We start from the raw sequence: 20,438 nt of genomic DNA, 5'->3' as shown, positions 1-20,438 counted from the left end.
TGTGCCTTTGGACCTCTTAGCATTATCTCAGCGATAAGCATAGCTGAGCATATTTATGTATGCAGCTCATGGGAATGAATTCTGCTCAGAATTTATTAGACGGCTAGTGATTCTGGCTAAGCAGTACCTTTAAGAAAAGGAATAATTCAATTATAAGTGTTTTTCTTGTCTTTGTTTTTACTATAGGGCTTTCTCTATTTTACTTTTTGCACATCTCAACCCCCCCTCCTCCTACAGTGTCTTATGGCCCAGCATGCACTGTTGATAGGTTGGCCAAAATCAATAGAAAAATGTGGTTTTTGAACCAGGGGTAAGGCACTGCATTGGAAACCTGACATTATTTCCTAAACTGAGCTGGTGCGGTTTGTATGTGTTTCAACATCCCAGAATCAACCATGCGCAAGCGTTTCACATCTCATGGTCTAGTGAATCTGTTTGCTTTACTTGAACTGATCTGATGCCATAAAGACTAGGATTGGGTGACTCTGACTTTTAAAAGGACAAGGGACTGAGGGATGAACGGGATGTTCAGATAAATGGCTTCAGTGAACCTGGAAATGTTATTTAACTTCTGTTCTCTGCCTGCTTATGTTTGCTTGTTTTTAAAAGTAATGTGTGCTCATTGTAAAAAAATGAAAAATTCATAAACATAAATAAGGAAATAAGATTATACATAGCATGTCATCAATGAAATTTGTTAAGGTATTTATATATAATATATATTATATAATATATACTTTATACATATATACACACAGGGATATATATATATATATGAGATAGAAGAAAGCAAACAAACAAAAGACATTTATAAAATTGTAGAAGTTTCAAACTACAGAAAGGTAAAAAAAATCCCTCTGCTTCTCTCTTTCTCAGTCATTTTGCTCAAATATAATTCCTGTAAAGAGTTTCTTGTGGGGAGGGTGGGGGAGGGGACGGAGGTTATTGACACCTGTACCTTTGCTCAATGCCTCTGCCGCCCCCCCTTCTCTGGCTCTGTTTTTATTTTTATATTTATTTATATCCTCATTGCTCTCTTTCCCTCTATTTTTGACACAAAATATAATGCATAATATTTAATACTATCATACTATTCTGTCACTTTGCTCTTTAAAAACACATGTTTGTATATTTTGTAGATCTTTCCATATCAGCCTACACAGATCTGACTCATTCTTTTTAAGGGCTGGGGCAATATTCCACTTATGGATACGGTGATTCTTGTACATATATCTTGACAAAATTTTGCAAATATACACGAGAAGTGAATTTCTAGTAATGGAATTTTTGGGTGAAAGATTCATATGAATTTCCAAATTGTGTTCTGTTTTACAAAAATTTTCATTCCTAGCAACAGGTAGGACACTGCTTACACTTTCCATTCATCAGAAATTAATTATTTTGTAAGCTAGAATGAGGATACAGCTTTTTTTTTTCTCGTCAGCCAGTTATTCTAGCACTACTTACTAATTAATCCTTCTTTCACCTCCTGCTTAATCCTTCTTTCTTTCTCCGATTGCTTTCATTATAAATAAATTCGGCTCTATTTCCCATCCCCACCCTCAGCACTGATCTACTTATCTCCTGGTACAAACTGTTTTAATTATTTAACTTCAGAGTATACTTTACTATCTAGTCTTCACCAAATTACTCTTCCTTTCCAGTGTTTTTCATTTCATATATTCATTTTTTATAAACTTTTAATATCCTCTCCAGTTTAAAAAACTCCTCTATGTTTTTATTGTGGTTGCATTGAATCTTCAAGTTTAATTAGGAAGAACTGATATTTTTATAATATCAATTATTTTTATCTCCAAGATGGTATATCTTTCCATGTAATGAAATCTTTTGAAATATCTTTCTGTAGAGTTTTAATGTGTTCTTCAGGTAGGTCCTACACATGTCTGATGAAATTTATACCTAGATATCATATCTTTTAGGCACTATGATGAATGGAACTTCCATTGAATTTTTGAACTTAATTGCTTATATCATACAAACATGTAGAATTTTTGTCTGTTCCCCCCAAAAATTTTTAACTGATTCTTGAGATTTCTAGATATATAGTTGTATCATAGAAAATAGAGAGTTTATTTTTGACAAGCTGAGATTGTGATGTTTGTGTTTGTGTTACTCCAGTTATGGGTATAGATTTAATGGCTGGAAGAGATCTTACAAGTCTCCTATTTCAGTTCCCTATGTTCAGACTGTTCTCAGAACATTTAGCTTCAAATCTCCTTACAAAAAGTTACGGATTTTCAAAGAGGGAAATGAACTCTTTTTTCTAAGTGTGTACATCAATGTTCTCTTCTCTGTTGGCATCATCAGCACCCACAGAGATGCTAACCGTCCCAGATTTGTAGTAATAATAATTGTAAACAGTACAATAAAACCAACAGCCAACATACATTGTACTTTCTGTGTCTAACAGACTGCTAAGTGTTCTGCATGGATTGTTTCCTCGAATTCTCATTATAATCTCCAGTTACTTTCATTAATCCCCCCACTTTGCAGATGAGGACACTGGCATAAGAGGTTTAGCAACCTGCCAAGAGTCCATGGCAACCTGCCCAGAGTCCATGGCAACCTGCCCAGCTAGCAGGTGATGGCTCCAGGCTGCTCAGTTAGAGCCTGACTATGTCACCACTCTGCGCTCCTTCCCACTTGTCCCCTCTCCACAATGACATGACCCACTTCCCAATTCCATTGCCCTTGCCTCTTGTATCTTGCAGTGTTATCAGACTCCCCCTGGACCAACACCTCTGGATCATGCAAGGGCAGATGCTTTGAACTTCAAGAGGTTGGACCCCCTGATTGTCGTTGTGATAACCTATGTAAGAGCTACAGCAGTTGCTGCCATGACTTTGATGAGCTTTGTTTGAAAACAGGTGGGTAACTTTTGAGTCCTCTGGAGACTTGATTGGATGGCTTGAAGGCCCTTGGCTGCTCTTCTCCCTGACATTGCCACCCTGCTTTGGCCAAACCAAACTGTGCGGGTTGGTTTTATTTCTTGAATGATTATCGATTGTATTATGAGTATACCCCGTGTGACTATTGTTTGCATACCAGGCTTACCCAAAGAATGTTCTTTGCAACTACAATCATTATTTTATTAGTTTTGGAAGTATTTATGTTCAGGTGCTTTTTTTTCCCCCCTCATATTCATCATTTCTGTCTCTTGCTGTCAATTCCCACATTCACTGCTAGGGCACATGGGCTGAGACTGTGAGCATTCTTAAGGGTTGGGGCTTTTCTGTTTTAATTTTCATTTTTTTAAATTTTTGCTTGCCTGCTCAGTGTACAGCATTTGTGTTATTTCATCTTATCATGTAGTAACTGTTGGCCCACCCTGATGTAATTCCCCATTCTCTGCGCAGGTGGAAAGTTGTTATGGAATTCTACTTGGGGTCACATGCTCAGGGTAGCTCTAAAATATTCCTCTCACTCATCCTGGCCTTTCTTTCCATGTCTTCTATACTGGAACCATCAGTAGAACATATGGACTTCAGAATGAATACTCTTGAGTTGAGAAGAAGCACCTTTGTAGACATTTGCCACCCAACCTGCTCTGTTTCCAAAGCCTGACACTTTAGACAGGACTCTGGAGATACCTTGTAGGCTCTCCAGCACGCCTCTGGGCAACATCGTATGCAAACTCTGCCAAAGATGACCGTCAACCCTGTTAAGATCACTAAATGCAGAGATTCGACAGCTTCCTTGACAAGTTATTACTTGTTTTTGGACTTTTATGATTGAGATGATTCTTTCAAAAATCTGACTCATATTATCACTAATATTAGCCTTATCTTTCTAATGATATCATTAGAAACAGACGTTATTCTCCTTTACTAAAGAAATAGCCCTTGATTTATATGAAAACCGATGCCAGCTCTCTTACTAGTTCTGGTTTGTTTGCTTTCCCCCCGTCCAAACAAGAAGAGTTTTATTAGGCTGTTTTCTGTATAATACATTTTCCAAGCATGTAGCCATTTTTTTTTTCTTGTTACTTTCCTTTGGAACTTCTCCCAGGTTCCTTAGTTGTGGGTCTGCAAACTTAAATGCTGAGAACCTTGTAAACTGAGCATATGGATGGAACAGATGTTCTAGTAGAGTTCTTTGGCTCTAAAACATTATTTCAAACCAGCAGCCTGTGATTGCTTGGCCCCGGGGACCTAAATGATGCTTGTGTCCTCTGCACCATGAGCATCTGGCCTCTGACATGTCATCTCAGCAGTCTGGATTCCTGATCTTAGAACTCCTTGCAAAGTTTAGTGGATGTCTTCACTCCAGCTTAGCTCTCTCTGAATGTCCTTCATGCCTCTCTTTCCAGGTGTAATAAATATGGACGATAATAACATTTTTGAAGCAGTTTATTTTCCTGTGTACCAAGATAATGTATGCCAAATGTGGAAGAATCAAATATCAAATAATAACAAAAGGTTGAAGGAGAAAACAAAAGTCTCTGAGATCCTACTGTGATAGCACAAGCCATTTTCTAGAGATAAGCACAATGTTTCAGCATAGACCCTCACCACTATATGTGCGTGTATGTGTATTTATACGAGTGTGTATATGTATATGCCTGGGAGGGCGTGTGTCTGTACTTATATATCTCTTTACACACCATCCTTTTGAATGCCTACATAGTATTCCATTGAACAGATGCGCAACCTGCTTCACTGAGTAACTGATCAGCATTTAGATTTTCCCCAATTGTTGCTATTATGAACAATGTATCAATGAATGTCGTTCATGCATATTCATATTTTTGTCTGTTTTCCTTATGATAAATTCCTAGGAGTGGGATTTTGAATCAAAGTGTGCATTTTTTAAATTTAAATATTTTAAATATATTAAATATATTAAATTTTAAAATGTAATATATTACAAAATTAACACTTCTCAAAGTTTATATTCCTCTCAAAGGGCACAAGAGCCTTTCACCACTCCCTTTTCAACATATCCTCACTTTTAAAATATATATTCTCATTAAAAAAAAGTCTTTATCTGATCTGATAGGTAACTCTCCTATTATTCCATAAGGTTAAATGTTTTTTTTTTTCCTGTTTATTTCTGTGTTTGCTTTCAAAATTGTGCGGTTGACTGACTCCTACCTTGCTTGTGGTTCACTCTGAATCCTGGCTTTTTAAAATTCCATTCTTACACAAAGCTGGTAGTTCCTCAATAAATTTAGCTTGTCAATAGTGATACTTTTTTGTAAACAAAGGGATTTTCTAAGGAACTAGGGCAGCAATAAAAGTATATTGGTTAAGAGTTATCCTTGATTTGGGAAAAAAAAAATCAGTCCAAGCAACCTTGGAAAATTGCTAACCATTGGGAATAGCACGTCCTGAATAAAGGAATTCCAAGCATTTCATCTGCTTGGGAAGAGAAGTCAGAGGAAGGGGGGATATCAAAAAATCAGAGAATAGAATTTGGATACAAAGGTAATTCTAAAAGAGTGGAAATTAAACAGTAGTTGTCTGGTTTTCTAGCATGGCAACTAGTACCTCTTTATCCATTTATTCACCTAGCAAAGTGTCCGTTGGTAGAATATTACTAAGAAGCAACATTGCTTCCTAAAACCATTGCCTTCCACTTATGACATATTTTAAGAGATGAAGACCTCAAGTGTCCTTAGCTCAGAGAGGGCTTTCTTGACCATTCTATGTCAAGTAGCATGTGCTTTCCACCCTGTCACTCTCTATCAGTACCATCCTATGATTTCCTTCATAGCACTTAGCACAAGCTGAAATTATCTTGTTTCTACTGGTCTACTTGCTTACGGTCTTTCTTTCCCAGTTGAAATATAAGCTCCATGAAGATGGCCTGTCTTGTCTCTCTTGTTCTTCATGACCTCCCCAGCACCTAGAGCATGGAAAGCATAATAGAAATATTTATTGAATAAGTGAATTCATTATGAAGTTTCTCAGTGTATCAGTCTTGAATGTAAAGAGTCACATTTTATTTTCATGGTAATTTGCAAGCAGATTGAATGAATGTTCATGGAACACCTAACACATGCCAGGCGCAGTCTCAGGCACTGGAGATGTCATGGTGAAAAGAGAGATGTGATTTTTTTTCCGGCTATGGGGTTTACAGTCTAGTGGATGAAAAGGCAAGCAAAAAAAGATAGCACTCTTTTCTAGATGAAAATATTGTCTAAATATTTCCTGTTGATAGAGTTAAACCATGAGCTCTCGACCAAGTATGCTCAGACAGAAATCTGTAACCCATCTACTAGCCCCCTGGAAAGGAGGGGCTGTGACCTCTCCTTGTAGATAGGGCCACATTTTGGTCAATGGTTGGAACTGTGAGTGTTTTTTCATATCCCTTTAAACTCTGCGTGTCTGTTTAGGACTTGACCCTTCAGCTGCAACTTATAGCAGGTAGAGGATTTGGTTGCACTATCATTTGTATTTAAATCAAGCACATTAAAGTCAAGTAAAGCTACTTTGGGAAATAAAAGAGCCCAGCTTTGGTGACTATGCCTACGATGGTAGAAACTCCTATCACAAACCTTACATACCATACATTTTACTGTTTTGTTTTGTTTTTTAGTACAGTATACAAATGATAAGGGTTCCATTTTCCCAAAGGAGCCCAATTATGTTTGGCTTTGGACTCTGATTTGAAAAATTAGGGATTCAACCTATTTGTAAGTCCTCCAAATATCATCTAGGCCTCAGGCCAACTCTAATTTCACAAGCAGATTAAATGATGTGGGATTTTAGCTCTTTTTGTTGGCAACACTTGTAAGCAATTGTGGCCCCTTTCATTTGGTTTGTGAGAAGCAGTGTTAAGTGTTATATTGTGCCGATTTCAGCTGGTGGCTGGGAGTGTACCAAGGACAGATGCGGAGAAGTACGAAATGAAGACAATGCTTGTCACTGCTCGGAGGACTGCTTGGCCAGGGGAGACTGCTGTACTAATTACCAAGTGGTTTGCAAAGGTACAGGTGTCTGTGGGTTGGTTGGCTGGAGCTTTAAAAGAATAAAAACTGGAGATGCTCCCAGGAATCTTGGATGTTGTGGCTCCAACACCTTGGATATGGGTTTGGGAGGAGGGAAGGAGTTGTGTTTTTTTAATTTCCCGTGCCTCTTTCTTAGTTTTGCTTCCCTGCATTTCACTGATCTGAAATGACAAGGAAATCACCCCAAATTCCAGAATGTGGTAGCATCATAATAATGAAGAGATTTCTAAATTTCCTGTCTTGGTCTGAGATCAGGTCGTTTAAAAGCAGAGCCTGAGACGGAATTCCATTCATGAAATGTATTGAGGGAATGTTCTGCAGGAAAACTGTGTAAGGGAGCAAGGGAAACCAGGGTAGGGGGGTGGCCAGCAGGGACGTGGTTTTAGGGGAAGTCTCACCTTGGCCTGTTTACTGGAAGGTAAATTGCAGCATTTTTACCCTTGAGGCAGGGTGGAGGGGGGGGGGCATGGCTTTTGTACCTACTGGATGTAAGCTGTAAACTGAAGCACTAGCAGCGGCCTAAAGATGGGTGTACTAGCTGGTAAGGAGGGTCAGTGCGCCCGTAGCTCCCAAAGCTATATGTGCATATCTGTTCACTGTTTATGGTCGATTGCAGAATATGATGGTTTTATTCTAATAGTAAATAGTAGTCGGTGGACTAACGAAAATATAAAAGATGATGTTTCTCTCTTCAAGGAGTCGAAGTTACCACAGCACCCACTTACAGAGGTTAATGGAAAGATCCAAGAATCTTTACGTAAACTTTGTCAAAATTAAGTCCTTCTTCCTAGCTGTGACACGGAACATTTAAGAAGAGTTTCCATGAAAAGATTTCAGGGGAAAAAGCAAATCGGTTCTGAGATGTTTTTAGTGTTCAGTTTGTGGCAGGAAGATATTCCATTAATCCTGAATTTGGAAAATTTCCCCTGCCCAAGCAATTATTGTAACTTTTGATAAAGCATACAATTGATTGAGAATTTTATTCCTTTTCCCTTTTTCCCCCCTATGTAGTAAATGTAACAATAAACCACAGAGGCTATTAGAAGAGAAAATAAAAAAGTCCTAGTTGTCATTGGTCACTGAACCAGTAAACACTGGCTTTTGCTGATTAAAAATTCTAGTTGCAGTACTTTTGTGAGGCCCATGTGTGAGCCCTGGGTTACTAGATATGTGGTAAAGCTTCTCCCACTTTAAGGAAAGAGCATGTTACTAACGTACCCAATTGCCAGGAGTCAGATTCTTCTTGACCAGGGAGATTTCCAGTATGGTCAAGACATGTGATGTTTATTTGCCTTAAGACCATTTAAAGCAAATGCTTTTTTGATATTTTTCATTTTCTCCTAAGGAAGGCTCGTTTTTGTGTTTCTTTATTTTTAAACTGAGCTCTTTTCTGTTCTCCATTCTTGATGGGATAACTCAGGAAAGCTCTCGGACCTTGGAGGAAGATAAAAGTGAAAGACATCATTGATTTTTCTTCCTAAATTCATGGGCTGAACACAGATCCACTGGCAAATCTCTCTCTGTTGCAGTCTTCCATTTATCATCCCTGAGTATTCTAAGCCTTTCCCCTCAACTAAAGGGAAGTTGTGCCATACTTTCTATGGCTTTGAGATGTTCGGTGGTGGAGAAAAGAATGTTCCATCTAATGACCGAACAGTTTATTTCTGGAGGGAAACAAACATGAAATTTTGTTCACTGACGCCACTGGTGTTTTTATCTACAAACCATTTAGACTCAGAAGGCTCACATAAACACCACTTGGGGCTATTAAATATTAGCTTTCCCATTATGTATGGGTGTACTTTAGTAAGCCAAACCAACACTAGACTTTATTTCAGAGTTTCTGTTTAGATGGTGTCCCATAAGCAACGAGTATCCAACAGGACATGGGGCCTGGGGTTGCGGTCTTTAGGGCTCTGGTTGGTATTGACAATTAGATTCACAAGTGAATTTACCCACTTACCCTTATAGGAGAGACACACTGGGTAGATGACAACTGTGAGGAAATAAAGACCCCGGAATGCCCTGCAGGGTAAGTGCCTTTTATAAATATGATGAAGTTTTGTGTATTAGTTGATGAAATATCCCAGGATCTGGATGGATAAATGGTGACAAACAATGTAAAGCCAAGAGCCTCTTATACAGGTAAACTTAGACTCAAGTACTTATAAGTGATTAATCCGTTGAAAGCTAGAATGCACATCTTGAAATAGTGAGTTTTTATTTTTTTTAAAGATTTCATTTATTTATTTGAGAGAGAGGGGAGGGGCAGAGAATGAGGGACAAGCAGACTCCTTGCTGAGCAGGGAGCCTGACGTGGGGCTTGATTCCAGGACCCTGGGATCGTGACCTGAGCTGAAGGCAGGCTCTTAACCAACTGAGCCACCCAGGTGCCCCAAAGTAGTGAGTTTTTAAAACCTTTTCTTTTATTGCCTCTGCACATATTGAAGACTGAATATCCTCTATACTTCACCATAGCTGAACGTTTTACAAAGTGTATCTAAATATCACCAGAGAAGGAAAGAAACATTTCTGGCATTGATTTATTTTTTTTTTCAGAGTTTTTTCCTGAAGGGCTGCTTCTGCCTTTTTTTTGGGGGGGGGGAGGTGGGGAGGACTATAAAACTTCTCAAAAATATCATCCAAACTGGTAACTCCTACCAGATGCTGCAGGAACTTGACAAACTACTGAAAACTGCTTTGCTAGGGTACAGCCAGACTTGAGTGACACCCCACAGCTCAAGTGTGACCCACATAAGGCACTTATTACACCTTCCAGGAAACTGTTGAAAATTCATGGACCCTTAAAATCACTGGCAGAAAACAAATTTTCAACAAGTATGTTTTCATTAATGTATTTGTTCAAGTGGATTTTTGTTTTTAAGCAGCACAGCCTGCGACACAAAATCCAAGTATTTTGATATTGTCTTTATTTTCATCTCCTCTTTTGGCTTTAATGAGGCACTTGAACTCCTTTGGACTTTCTGAATAGAACGGCTGTTTAAAATGTGTTCAGTTATTTTTGTGGACAAAGCAGTCTAGTGGTAGAAGCCCCGTCAAGTGGTAACAGTCACGACAATAAAGAACGCATCTACGGTATTATTCTAAGTGCTTTATCTGTGACTCATTTGAAATATACCTTATTTTTTATGTGGCTTCAAATAAACTCAAGCCTGTGCTTGCTGCATTATCTTCAAACTATCAGGAAAAAAATGGTTGCACATAGTTTAGTATTCTCAAGTCTGACCGGCCAATTCTATCCTTAGACTATAACAAAGGACCTATTTCTTCAGATCCTGCCCTAGTAAAATGGATTGTCTGATCCTTTATTGATGAACTTTTTAAAGATCTTCATCAATTTTGATTATTTTTAAAGTTATTTTATGATTAAACCTAAAAGAATTCTTTTATAACTTTTAGGGACGGGAGTGCCACTGCTATAAATTTCATGCTCATTTTCTTCATTCACCCATTCATCCATGTATTTGCTAAGCATTTATTGGAGCTCTACTCTAGGTCCACAAAATAGAAAGATGAATAAGATGTAGACTGTGCATCGAAATAATGTAATATGTATATGAATGACAAAAGAGGTATGAATGAATATCTTAAAGGAATTCAGAAGTGTGAGCAGCTAAAATTACAGAAGAGGAAACCTTGAGGTGGGTTTTAAGGAATGAAGAGGAGTTTTCCAGGTAGCAAATGGGAAAACACCTATTCCAGGCAAATATAACAACTTTATACACCGTGAAAAACCTTGTTTGTAACGTGAGAGGCAGCAGGGGAAATCTGGAGTCCAGTCCCTTCCCGGGCCATTTTATGACCTTGGTCATTTAACTGTGGACTTTGGTTGTCACAAATGCTATGTGGCTGGCAGCCCAGGCTTGTCCTGATAGCCTCACTTGAAGATTCATCTTGGAAATTCTTGGTCCCAGTTGTGGAGAATGACTAGGCACAATGGAAACTTTGTGGCAGTACATTTTCTAAAGCTTTACTATGTTACTGTTTAAGGTTTGTTCGCCCTCCATTAATCATCTTTTCGGTGGATGGTTTCCGTGCGTCATACATGAAGAAAGGCAACAAAGTCATGCCTCACATTGAAAAGCTAAGTAAGTCCTTTTCATACTATATTCTCATCAGGATCCATGATCTGCACAGTACACACTCAGCTATGGGCTTTGAGAGCTATGGACATGTGGCTTTAAATGTGTTCTATTATTTGAAATACAGAAGTGATGGTAATGCAAGTGTTTGATAGTTTATACAGTGGATTCCCATACGTGAAGTGACTTCTGTTGGTTCTCTTGCTCTAATGTCTGAAATTCTGTTCCTAGGGTCTTGCGGCACACACTCTCCCTACATGAGACCCGTGTACCCAACAAAAACTTTCCCTAACTTATATACTTTGGCCACTGTAAGTATTTTTTTTAAGACTTTATTTATTTGAGAGTGAGAGAGAGAGAGAGAGTGAGCAGGGCAGGGAGGGGCAAAGGGAGAGGGAGAAGCAGGCTCCCTGCAGAGCAGGGGAGGCTCAATCCCAAGACCCTGAGATGATGACCTGAGCCAAAGGCAGATGCTTAACCGACTGAGCCACCCAGGCGCCCCTGTAAGTATTTTTTCAAATGGTGTAGATCCAAAGGGTGTGGATGTAGATTTCATCCTGAAATGACTTAAAGGGAGATTTTAAAAAACATGTTTCTCAGTGTTCCAAGAAAATCTGTTTTCTATCTTATCTGAGTGAGCTGTTCACAGTACATGTCTTTTACTAACTTTGTGGGGGACTGAACTTCACTGTCACTTCAAAACTGAAAACTTTTTTTCAGGTGCCATTCTGTTTGAACATGTACATTAAACTTCTCTCAGATACCACAGGATCTGTTGTCTATTTTCTGAGTTTTCAAATAAAAATATTGACTGCTTTGTTTTAATTTTTAGATACTCCCAATTCTACCTTGCTTTCTTCTTTAAAAACATAATTTGTTTATTTATTATTATTATTATGAATTTGGGGGGTTCTGGGGTAGAAGTAGAACTTAGGGAAAAGGAAAAGTGTATTTATAAATAGAAGCTTCTTTGGAGGCACATAGGTAAATTTCAATCTCCAGCTGAATTTATTGTAATAAAAGTTATTGTCATCTTATTAAATTGCAGCAGTTAAAAAAACCCAAATATTAAATTTCTTATCATCATGTTAAGTCTCTCAGATAGCTTATGATTAATCCATAGATAATATTCATGTTTGCTCAGACACACGTAAAGTCTATATATATCTTACATAAATTTGGAGATTAAATATTGCTGTAAAACCTCCTATGATAAGAAAATTTATGATAGAACTAATATATACAGATTATCATTTGGTATTTTAACAATAAATTTGCTTTTACACAAAGGGACTGTATCCAGAATCACATGGAATTGTTGGCAATTCAATGTATGATCCTGTATTTGATGCCACTTTCCATCTTCGAGGGCGAGAGAAATTTAATCATAGATGGTGGGGAGGTCAACCGGTAAGTTTTGTATTTTTTATGTATGTGTGTCTGTGCATTGAAATATTTCATCCCCAAATTTTTACCTGCAAAAAAGATGCATATAATTTCCTTATACTTAGCAAAGTTTCTGTCCTTTAGTGTTTTATATATATATATACACACACACACACATAATATCTATATATATGTATAAATAATGTGTATATGTGTGCATGTTCGTATGTCTCTGTGTGTATACATATGTGTGTATGTATGTGTAGGTGAGGTAATGATTATAAATGTGCGAGATGATAAATGTCTTCATTAGATGATGGTGAAGGAAATGGTGACAGAAGGGCAAATTTCAGAAACATTTTGAGGAAAGAATATACAGTCAGATCTTACTGATTTACTAGATTTAGGGGTACAATGAAAAAGAGAAGTGAATGACTAGGACTACCCCAAAATTTTGGGACAGAGACAGGGAAACTTGCTGATAAAAAGGAGCTCAATGAAACCCACAGGAAATTCATGAATTCTTTTGTTTAATCCAGTTTTTTGAAATTTTTGGAAGTTACGTGTAAGTGGAACCCTACCTTCATTTTAGACCAGCAAATTAATACTTTGAAAGAACTCATCCTGTTTACTTCAGATCTAATGGATGGGCAGAAAGTAAAAAAGGATGTAGGTGGCTTTCTACATCATATTTTTCCTATGACTGTGTGCAAGGTTAGGCAACTTGATTCGGTCAGACATGAGCAAAATGACAACATGAAACCATGGTTGTTGAATGGGCAGAATTGAGCCAAGGGTGCCCCTGGGTAGAAGGGCCAGAATCCCCACAGGAGCACAACCCAGTATACCTAGCCGATGAAAAACATGTAGAGGAAGGACGGCAAACGGTCCCACCTTATGTCAACTCTGACTGGGGGCTGCAACTCCCTGGAGCACTGGTTAGGACAGAGGGCTGAGACCTTTGTCTATCTGCCATGACATGAAGATGGGCAGTGTCTGTACACATCCACGAATCTACCATCCCTGAGCGATCCCATACCTGGAAATGTTTGCTCCAATCTATGGGCAAGCTAGAGAATATAAAGTCAGAAGAAAATGGTGTTGCTCTTTGATAAAAGGTCATCTGTGAGTACAAAAATATATTCCTGCCTAACAAATCAGTATGCAAAGTTAAACATGGGCTTCTCATTTTTTAAAAAAATAAATACTGGAAGACTTCTATGTCTGTAGAAGTGTTTCTTTATAGTAGAGGTTCTGATTCTGCTGTCTTTATTCAGGCTGGACTCCCAGAAGTCTGTGATGACCTAAGTTGTGAGCATAGTGAAATTTGTTTACAGGGTGGATTTCACAAAGTTTATGATAGAGGGACATTTTATGTGTAAATAAAATGATTGAAATTTAGAGTTCTGTCAAGCTGTCACTAGTTGGTTTTTTATATTAATTTTGTCATGGAAGCAAACTCGCCTGAAGACCCACAAAGGAGATAGAGATGAATAGTAATTTTATCAAATTGGATCACCTTACCCCAAGTGTTGACATTAGTTTCCCTCTGGGTTGGCATGACTCAGAAGATGAGTCCACATATTCATTAACTTCTGCAGAAACAGAGCAGAGGGAATGCTGCTAACTTGCCCAATGGAGTGAAGACTTTTTCAATTCTGTTTGCCTATTTCCTGACTAACTCTCAACGTTGACAGATTTGACCAAGTTTAGTATTTTCCTAGTGTTGACAAAGATTTACAGTGAAACTGATTCGTACTTCTATCTTCTTCTTTTTTTTTAAAAAAAAAGATTTATTTATTTGACAGAGACACAGCGAGAGAGGGAACGCAAACAGGGGGAGTGGGAGAGGGAGAAGCAGGCTTCCCGCTGAGCAGGGAGCCTGATGCGGGGCTCGATCCCAGGACCCTGGGATCATGACCTGAGCCGAAGGCAGATGCTTAACCGACTGAGCCACCCAGGCGCCCCTGTAATTCTCTCTTCCTGAACAAGGGGACACCATAAACGTTTCAAGGAACATAGTAGCTATAATTTAAAAACATATTTATTATTGAAATTTAGCACATACGAAGAACATATGGACAGAAACTATAAGGAACTATAGAATAAGAATATAAGAAACTATAAATATAAGAAAAGATGAGCCTTAATAAATATTTCTTAACATTTACCTCATCTTTTCAGAGGCTGATACGTTTCACAAAACAACCACTGAAAAAAATAATTGGGGTAAAGAAAATATTTATAAAAATCTTAGGTAATTAAATTAAACTCACCTTATTTTTTTACTGAATGATGAAACCATGAAAGACATTTGGCTAAATAATAAAGGAGTCAGAGTAAATGGTGAATAAGAACTACTCTAATCCTACTTTAAAATTTAATAGATGGGATGAGGCATTTGTATATCATCCATCTGAAAATTTGAATCTCACCATTAGGCTTCCAAAAATAATTTCTATAATTTAATTTCACCCCCCCCTTTATTTTCTTTTTGGTAACATGGATATAGCCATTTTAGCAACCTGGGGTCTGCTTTTCATTTGTTAATCCTCACCATGTGTTATTAAAAGTTGTCATTCACTTTATGATGCTACAATTCTCATACATATTTTAATGGGATTCCTTTTGTTGTTGTCGTTGCTTCAAAATTACTTTGTTCTCATTACAACAGTATGTTCCATACTTTTTCTGAAGTTCCTTAAGCATGTTTATTTCTTTGCAAAATCTCTCTGCTATAATCCTGCAATTTCTGATAGTAAGATATCTCAGTGGGAAATTCCCTGTTCGGTTTAAATCTGGACTCAGCAAATTGGAGAATGCTTGAGACTCCAAGGGGCCCACGAAACGTGGAGATTTGAGAAGTCCAACACCCCACCATGATGCAAGTCCTCCAAAGCCACAGTTTCCAGAGCAAGGCGTTTCTAGGAGGAGCAGGTACATTCTTCTCGCTCTTCAAGAGGCTTGGGGTGCAGCTATTTCTACCAGTAGTGGTGACGGAGTGAGTTGGTCCTGAGACCATCCTCGTGAATTACTGTAGCATGAAAACACAGGAACCATGGCACGTTCGAGAAACAGACGCCAAAGAGAAGCTGGATGACATTAGAACAGGCGTGGCATTCCGGGCCAAAAGGATTGACTTGATGGAAAGTGCAAGTCATTGCTTACCTCTCTTCCTGCCCATTTTATTATCCTGCTAGTGGGAGGTGTTGCTTTCTTTTCAGGAAAATTTTACTTTTTATTTATTCTGTTGTTTCTTTTCCATAGATTGCTATAAATCTGGGTTTCCCCTCTCTCTTTTTACTGTATCTTAACGTACTTAGGGTGGACTCTGCTCTGCACTTAGGGTGCTCTAAATTCTCACCTGGCCGCTTTACGGCCAGACTCTTATTTATCTTTCAAATTTCAGTTGAACTGTCTGTCCCCAGGTAGTCACTAAGCTCTTCCAGCCCTGGCTAAGCTCAGGGACCTTCCTTTGGGTTTTCACATTATTTCTGTCATAAATTTGACCATATATTTTTGAAATTATTCACATACCTGCTTCAGACTGTGGGCCCCATGGGGGTAGAATCTCTTTAGTCTCAGGCCATAATCCACAGCCTGACACATTCAGGTGTCCCACGACTGTGTCTTGGATTGAATTTGGATTGCACTGTATCTGAGGTGTGTTTGTCTCTACTTTTTCCCCATGCTTTGTCAGTTACCTTCTTCAGGCCCTAACCACCTGCAAAGAGCCACACTAGCCCACAGTCCACTCTGCTGCAGCCCCAACCCTCATATCTTAGCTTGTTCTGACTCTTGAATCTCAGTAAGTGATTTCCTGCCACTGATGCTACAGCCCCACGCATCTCTCTGGTCTCCCAGAATTCTATTTATCCTGGCTCTGTGCTTTTGAATGCAAAGGAATAATTTCCCTGCAAAGAACTGCTAGAAAGACTACAATAGTAGCTCACGTTTTTGAAAAATGTTCTTTGCTTATTTTCTTTTTCAAAACTTCTCCCTTTCTCCTATTGCAGCATACTTTATTTAATGTGAGAAAGTGTTGGATTTCACATTTAAATCCTTCTGATTCCAGTGAGAAAGCTTTTTATTTTTTAATTCCCGATAATGTATCAAATAGGTACAATAGTTTTCCCACTTTTTCCCTCTTCAAAATGTGGTGTCTGAGATCTAAATGTTGGAAACTGCCTCTAGATAAAGCCGAGCAATGGAGAAATATTGGCATTAAAGGTGGGGAAACCAAATCCAGTGTCTTGTCAGGTTCTTTTTGTTGTGCTGTTTTACCAATCTTTGAGGAAATTTATATTACGTTCAAATTCAGAGAAATACTGATTCCCTTTTCTCTGAATTAACAAGGAACTAGAAACTTCTCTCTCTTTTTCTAATAACCCCAGAGGCTTGTTCTTGCTTTTCTTTTTTTTTTTTTTTGACCAACGTTTTAGTGACTTTTTCTCTCTGTGATTACTAGATTTAACTTCTGAGTTCAGAAATAAAATGTATACATATGCCCTGCAGAGGAACCTTTAGAACTATTTATGATCTGATTTAACTTAAGAACATCATGCTTCAATCTCCTACCATTTGCCTAAACTCTGATAGAATGGCTTCATGACTGCTAGGATTCTTTAGTTTGAGATTTTTTAATGTTTTTAATTTTAAATATTCTCTCATTTGTTCACTTTTTGCACTTTTCTGACCATGCTCCTACTTTTCTTTTAGAAAGTATGGTCAATATGACTTGTACCAAAAAGCAGGAGGAATGTTTTTGATTCTTTTTTTTTTTTGAGAAGAAATAAATTTTTTAAAAACATTCATTTATTTATTTGAGAGAGAGAGAGAGAGTGTGTTGCGGAGGTGGTGAGAGGAGCAGAGGGAGAGGGAGAGAGAATCCTCAAGCCGATTCCCCACTGGTCGCAGAGCCTGCCACGGGCATCGATCCCAGGACCCTGAGATCATGACCTGAGCCAAAATCAAGAGTCAGACGCTCAACCGACTGAGCCACCCAGGTGGTCCGGAAATAACTTTTTTTTTTAATCTTTTAATTGTCTTCATGGTTCACTTGCTTTTTACAATTGGCTATTTTTTTTTCTGATTACAAAGATGTTAATTGTCACTGTAAAAATCTGGGGAAGTACAGAAAAAGTATAAAGAGCACATGACCCTGACTTTGCCTTTGGGAATATTTTAGCACACTCACTTCTGCCACCCTCTCTCCCCGTGCCCTTTTCTCATACCATTGCAAAGACCCCTTCTGGTGATCTTTTCCTGTGAGGATTACTAAGCTAAAAGTTACCCATAGGACTTCCTGTTGCCCAGATAATGCCAACATCAGCATAATTCCGCAACATAACTTTTGAAAGTGCAGGCTCATCATTTGACAAAACTGCATTAAAAAATTTCCATTAGAAAACCCCAGATTAATCTCACATTTCATAACTGCCAAATATTGCCTAGTACAACTTCTTTGTAAATAGCAAGGCACTAGATTTTGTATGAAGTTGTTTGGATATGAATACACGGTGAGTCTCTGAAATTAAAATAAGTATGGGAATAGATCACTTAATATAAGAAACTGGTTGGGGTGCCTGGGTGACTCAGTCCATTAAGCATCTGACTTTTGATTTAGCTCAAGGTCATGATCTCAGGGACACGGGATCCAGCAGGCCGGTGTGGGCTGCAAGCTCACACAGGAGTCTGCTTGAGATTCTCTCTGTGCCTCTGCACCCCCCCAAGACAAACAAACAAATCTTTAAAATATATATATATATATATATATACACAAGAAACTGGTCTTTCTGGGATCTGATGTGGTTTTGAGTCACCTGCCGGATGCCCAACACTTAGTTTTAGTGCATCTTCTTGATACTGGAGGTCCTGCAACAAGAAAGAATGGACATGCCCAGGCCTGGAGATGCCCTTTCCTTATAGGTCCAGCCTACGCCTCCCCCTGAAGCTCTGCCCCAGTTTCAAACGACCAATGCAAACTCTACAAAGCAAGACGGTGCATAGAAAATTTCTTTCTACTTGCCCAGCATTGCATTTTCCCGTCTTCAGAGGCAGTTGGGGAGGGTGGAGGGCGGGCTCTCGTTCTCTCTCGAGAGGTGGGATAGAGTGCAGGGCTTGAAACTTGGCGGACTACATGGACCAGCAACAAACTACCAACACTCTAGATCTGGATCTGGATCTGGATCTCATCAGGCTCAGCCTGGATGAGCAAATTTAGATGAAAATAAGAAAAGACAGAGAGTTTCCAGGCAGATTACATGCTTATGATCAGCATTTAAATATGACATAGGGAGTTGTGGAAGAAATTGTGACTACTATAGAAACTGAAGAGGAAACATACGAAGAGATGTATAAATCAATAAAACGGAATATTTCTGATGCTTTGTCTGGGGAGATGGTGTACTAGGTGCCCTCCATTAAGAGTTGGCTGAAACAAAGAATTTATCATGTATGGAATATAGGAGACTTTTTGCATGATTGCATTTTCAAATGTAGAAGACATTCAAAAGAGGAGCCGAGATGCCCTTCAACAGACGAATGGATAAAGAAGATGTGGTCCATATACACAATGGAATATGACTCAGCCATCAGAAAGGATGAATACCCACCATTTGCATCAACATGGATGGAACCGGAGGGGATTATGCTAAGTGAAATAAGTCAAGCAGAGAAAGACAATTATCATATGGTTTCACTCATATGTAGAACATAAGGAATAGTGCGGAGGACCACAGAGGAAGGAAGGGAAAAATGAAGGGGGGCGGAATCAGAGGGGGAGAGGAACCATGAGAGACTATGGACTCCGGGGAAAAAAACTGAGGGTTTCAGAGGGGAGGGAGGTGGGGGGATGGGTTAGCCTGGTGATGGGTAATATTAAGGAGGGCATGTATTGCAATGAGCACTGGGTGTTATATGCAAACAATGAATCATGGAACACTACATCAAAAATGAAGTACTGTATGGTGACTAACATAACATAATTTAAAAAATCCATATAAATAAAAAAACAACAAAGAAAAGAGAAACATAAGTAAATTTTGATATTAAGAAATGACCAAGGATTCTTCCACTCCCAAAATGAATTGATTGGCAGATAACTCAAAAATTCATAAACTAAAGGGCATTTTTTCCCCTAACCCTTTCAAAAATGTGATCACCAAGAAAAAAAAATGAATGAATGGACACGTTTTGAATCGTGGTTGGCCGGGGGACTCCCAGCGTGCCAGAATTTGTCCATAAAATGGAAGGATACTCTGAACCAAACTCTGGGAGGGCGCTCAGAGCAATCTGAGATCCTTATCTCTATGACCCATCCCTCTGGGAGGAGGGCACCACCTCCCCCATGCTGAAATTCACTAGGCAGCTCACACCTCCTCCAGTCTGAGAGGGCTCTCCATGCTCTCCTGCCCATCCCTTACTTGCCCGCTGCAGCAGCTGTGATTTTGCAAGGCTGGAGATCTTCAGTTTCCTCTGCAGGGGTTTGGGAATCTGCAGAATTCCCCCAGGCCGGCGGCCCAGACCCTTCTGAAAACATTGCCAACCTCATGGAGGCCCCACACATCCCAATTTCCCCTTTCCTCGAAACCCAGAGGTTTTCACCGGTTTTCGAGGCTGTAAGACACTCTGGAAGTCTGGATACAATGAAACCAGAAAAGCTCCTGCTGGCTGCAATTCCTATACCATTTTTGCTTGGGTCTTAGAACAATCGAGCCACATTTCTTCCTGTTAGCCTCCTGAGGGGTGGGGGGAAGGTTCTTCTTACAGACTTATGTTCAGTGGGACACTGGCCATCCTAAGCTGTTTTTAATGTTCCTAGAATAATTGGATTATATTTCTTTCCATTGCATAATAATTAAGATTAAAATTGATCCAGTGTTCACCAAATGCTAAGACACTGCTTTAAGGACTTTAAATGTATTAACTCATTAAAGCTTAGAATAATCCCATGTGCTAGGTGATATTATCTACAT

The 20,438-nt window shown here is 38.9% G+C and overlaps 1 protein-coding gene across 8 annotated transcripts in view; it reads left to right on the top strand.

Moving 5' to 3' along the window:
• Positions 1-20,438, top strand: part of ENPP2 (ectonucleotide pyrophosphatase/phosphodiesterase 2) — a 108,451-nt gene that overhangs the window by 36,140 nt on the left and 51,873 nt on the right. For all 8 annotated transcript variants that reach the window (XM_027568940.1, XM_027568922.2, XM_027568971.1 and 5 more), the window contains exons 3-8: positions 2,733-2,888; positions 6,827-6,952; positions 8,945-9,005; positions 10,985-11,082; positions 11,308-11,387; positions 12,367-12,486. In XM_027568940.1, coding sequence (XP_027424741.1) covers positions 2,733-2,888; positions 6,827-6,952; positions 8,945-9,005; positions 10,985-11,082; positions 11,308-11,387; positions 12,367-12,486 — 641 coding nt within the window. The remainder of the gene's footprint in view (positions 1-2,732; positions 2,889-6,826; positions 6,953-8,944; positions 9,006-10,984; positions 11,083-11,307; positions 11,388-12,366; positions 12,487-20,438) is intronic.

Source organism: Zalophus californianus, chromosome 4 (assembly GCF_009762305.2).
Source record: "Zalophus californianus isolate mZalCal1 chromosome 4, mZalCal1.pri.v2, whole genome shotgun sequence".
NCBI classification, from domain to species: Eukaryota; Metazoa; Chordata; class Mammalia; order Carnivora; family Otariidae; genus Zalophus; species Zalophus californianus.
Note: the sequence above shows the minus strand (reverse complement) of the source record. Positions and strands in the feature narration are given on the sequence as shown.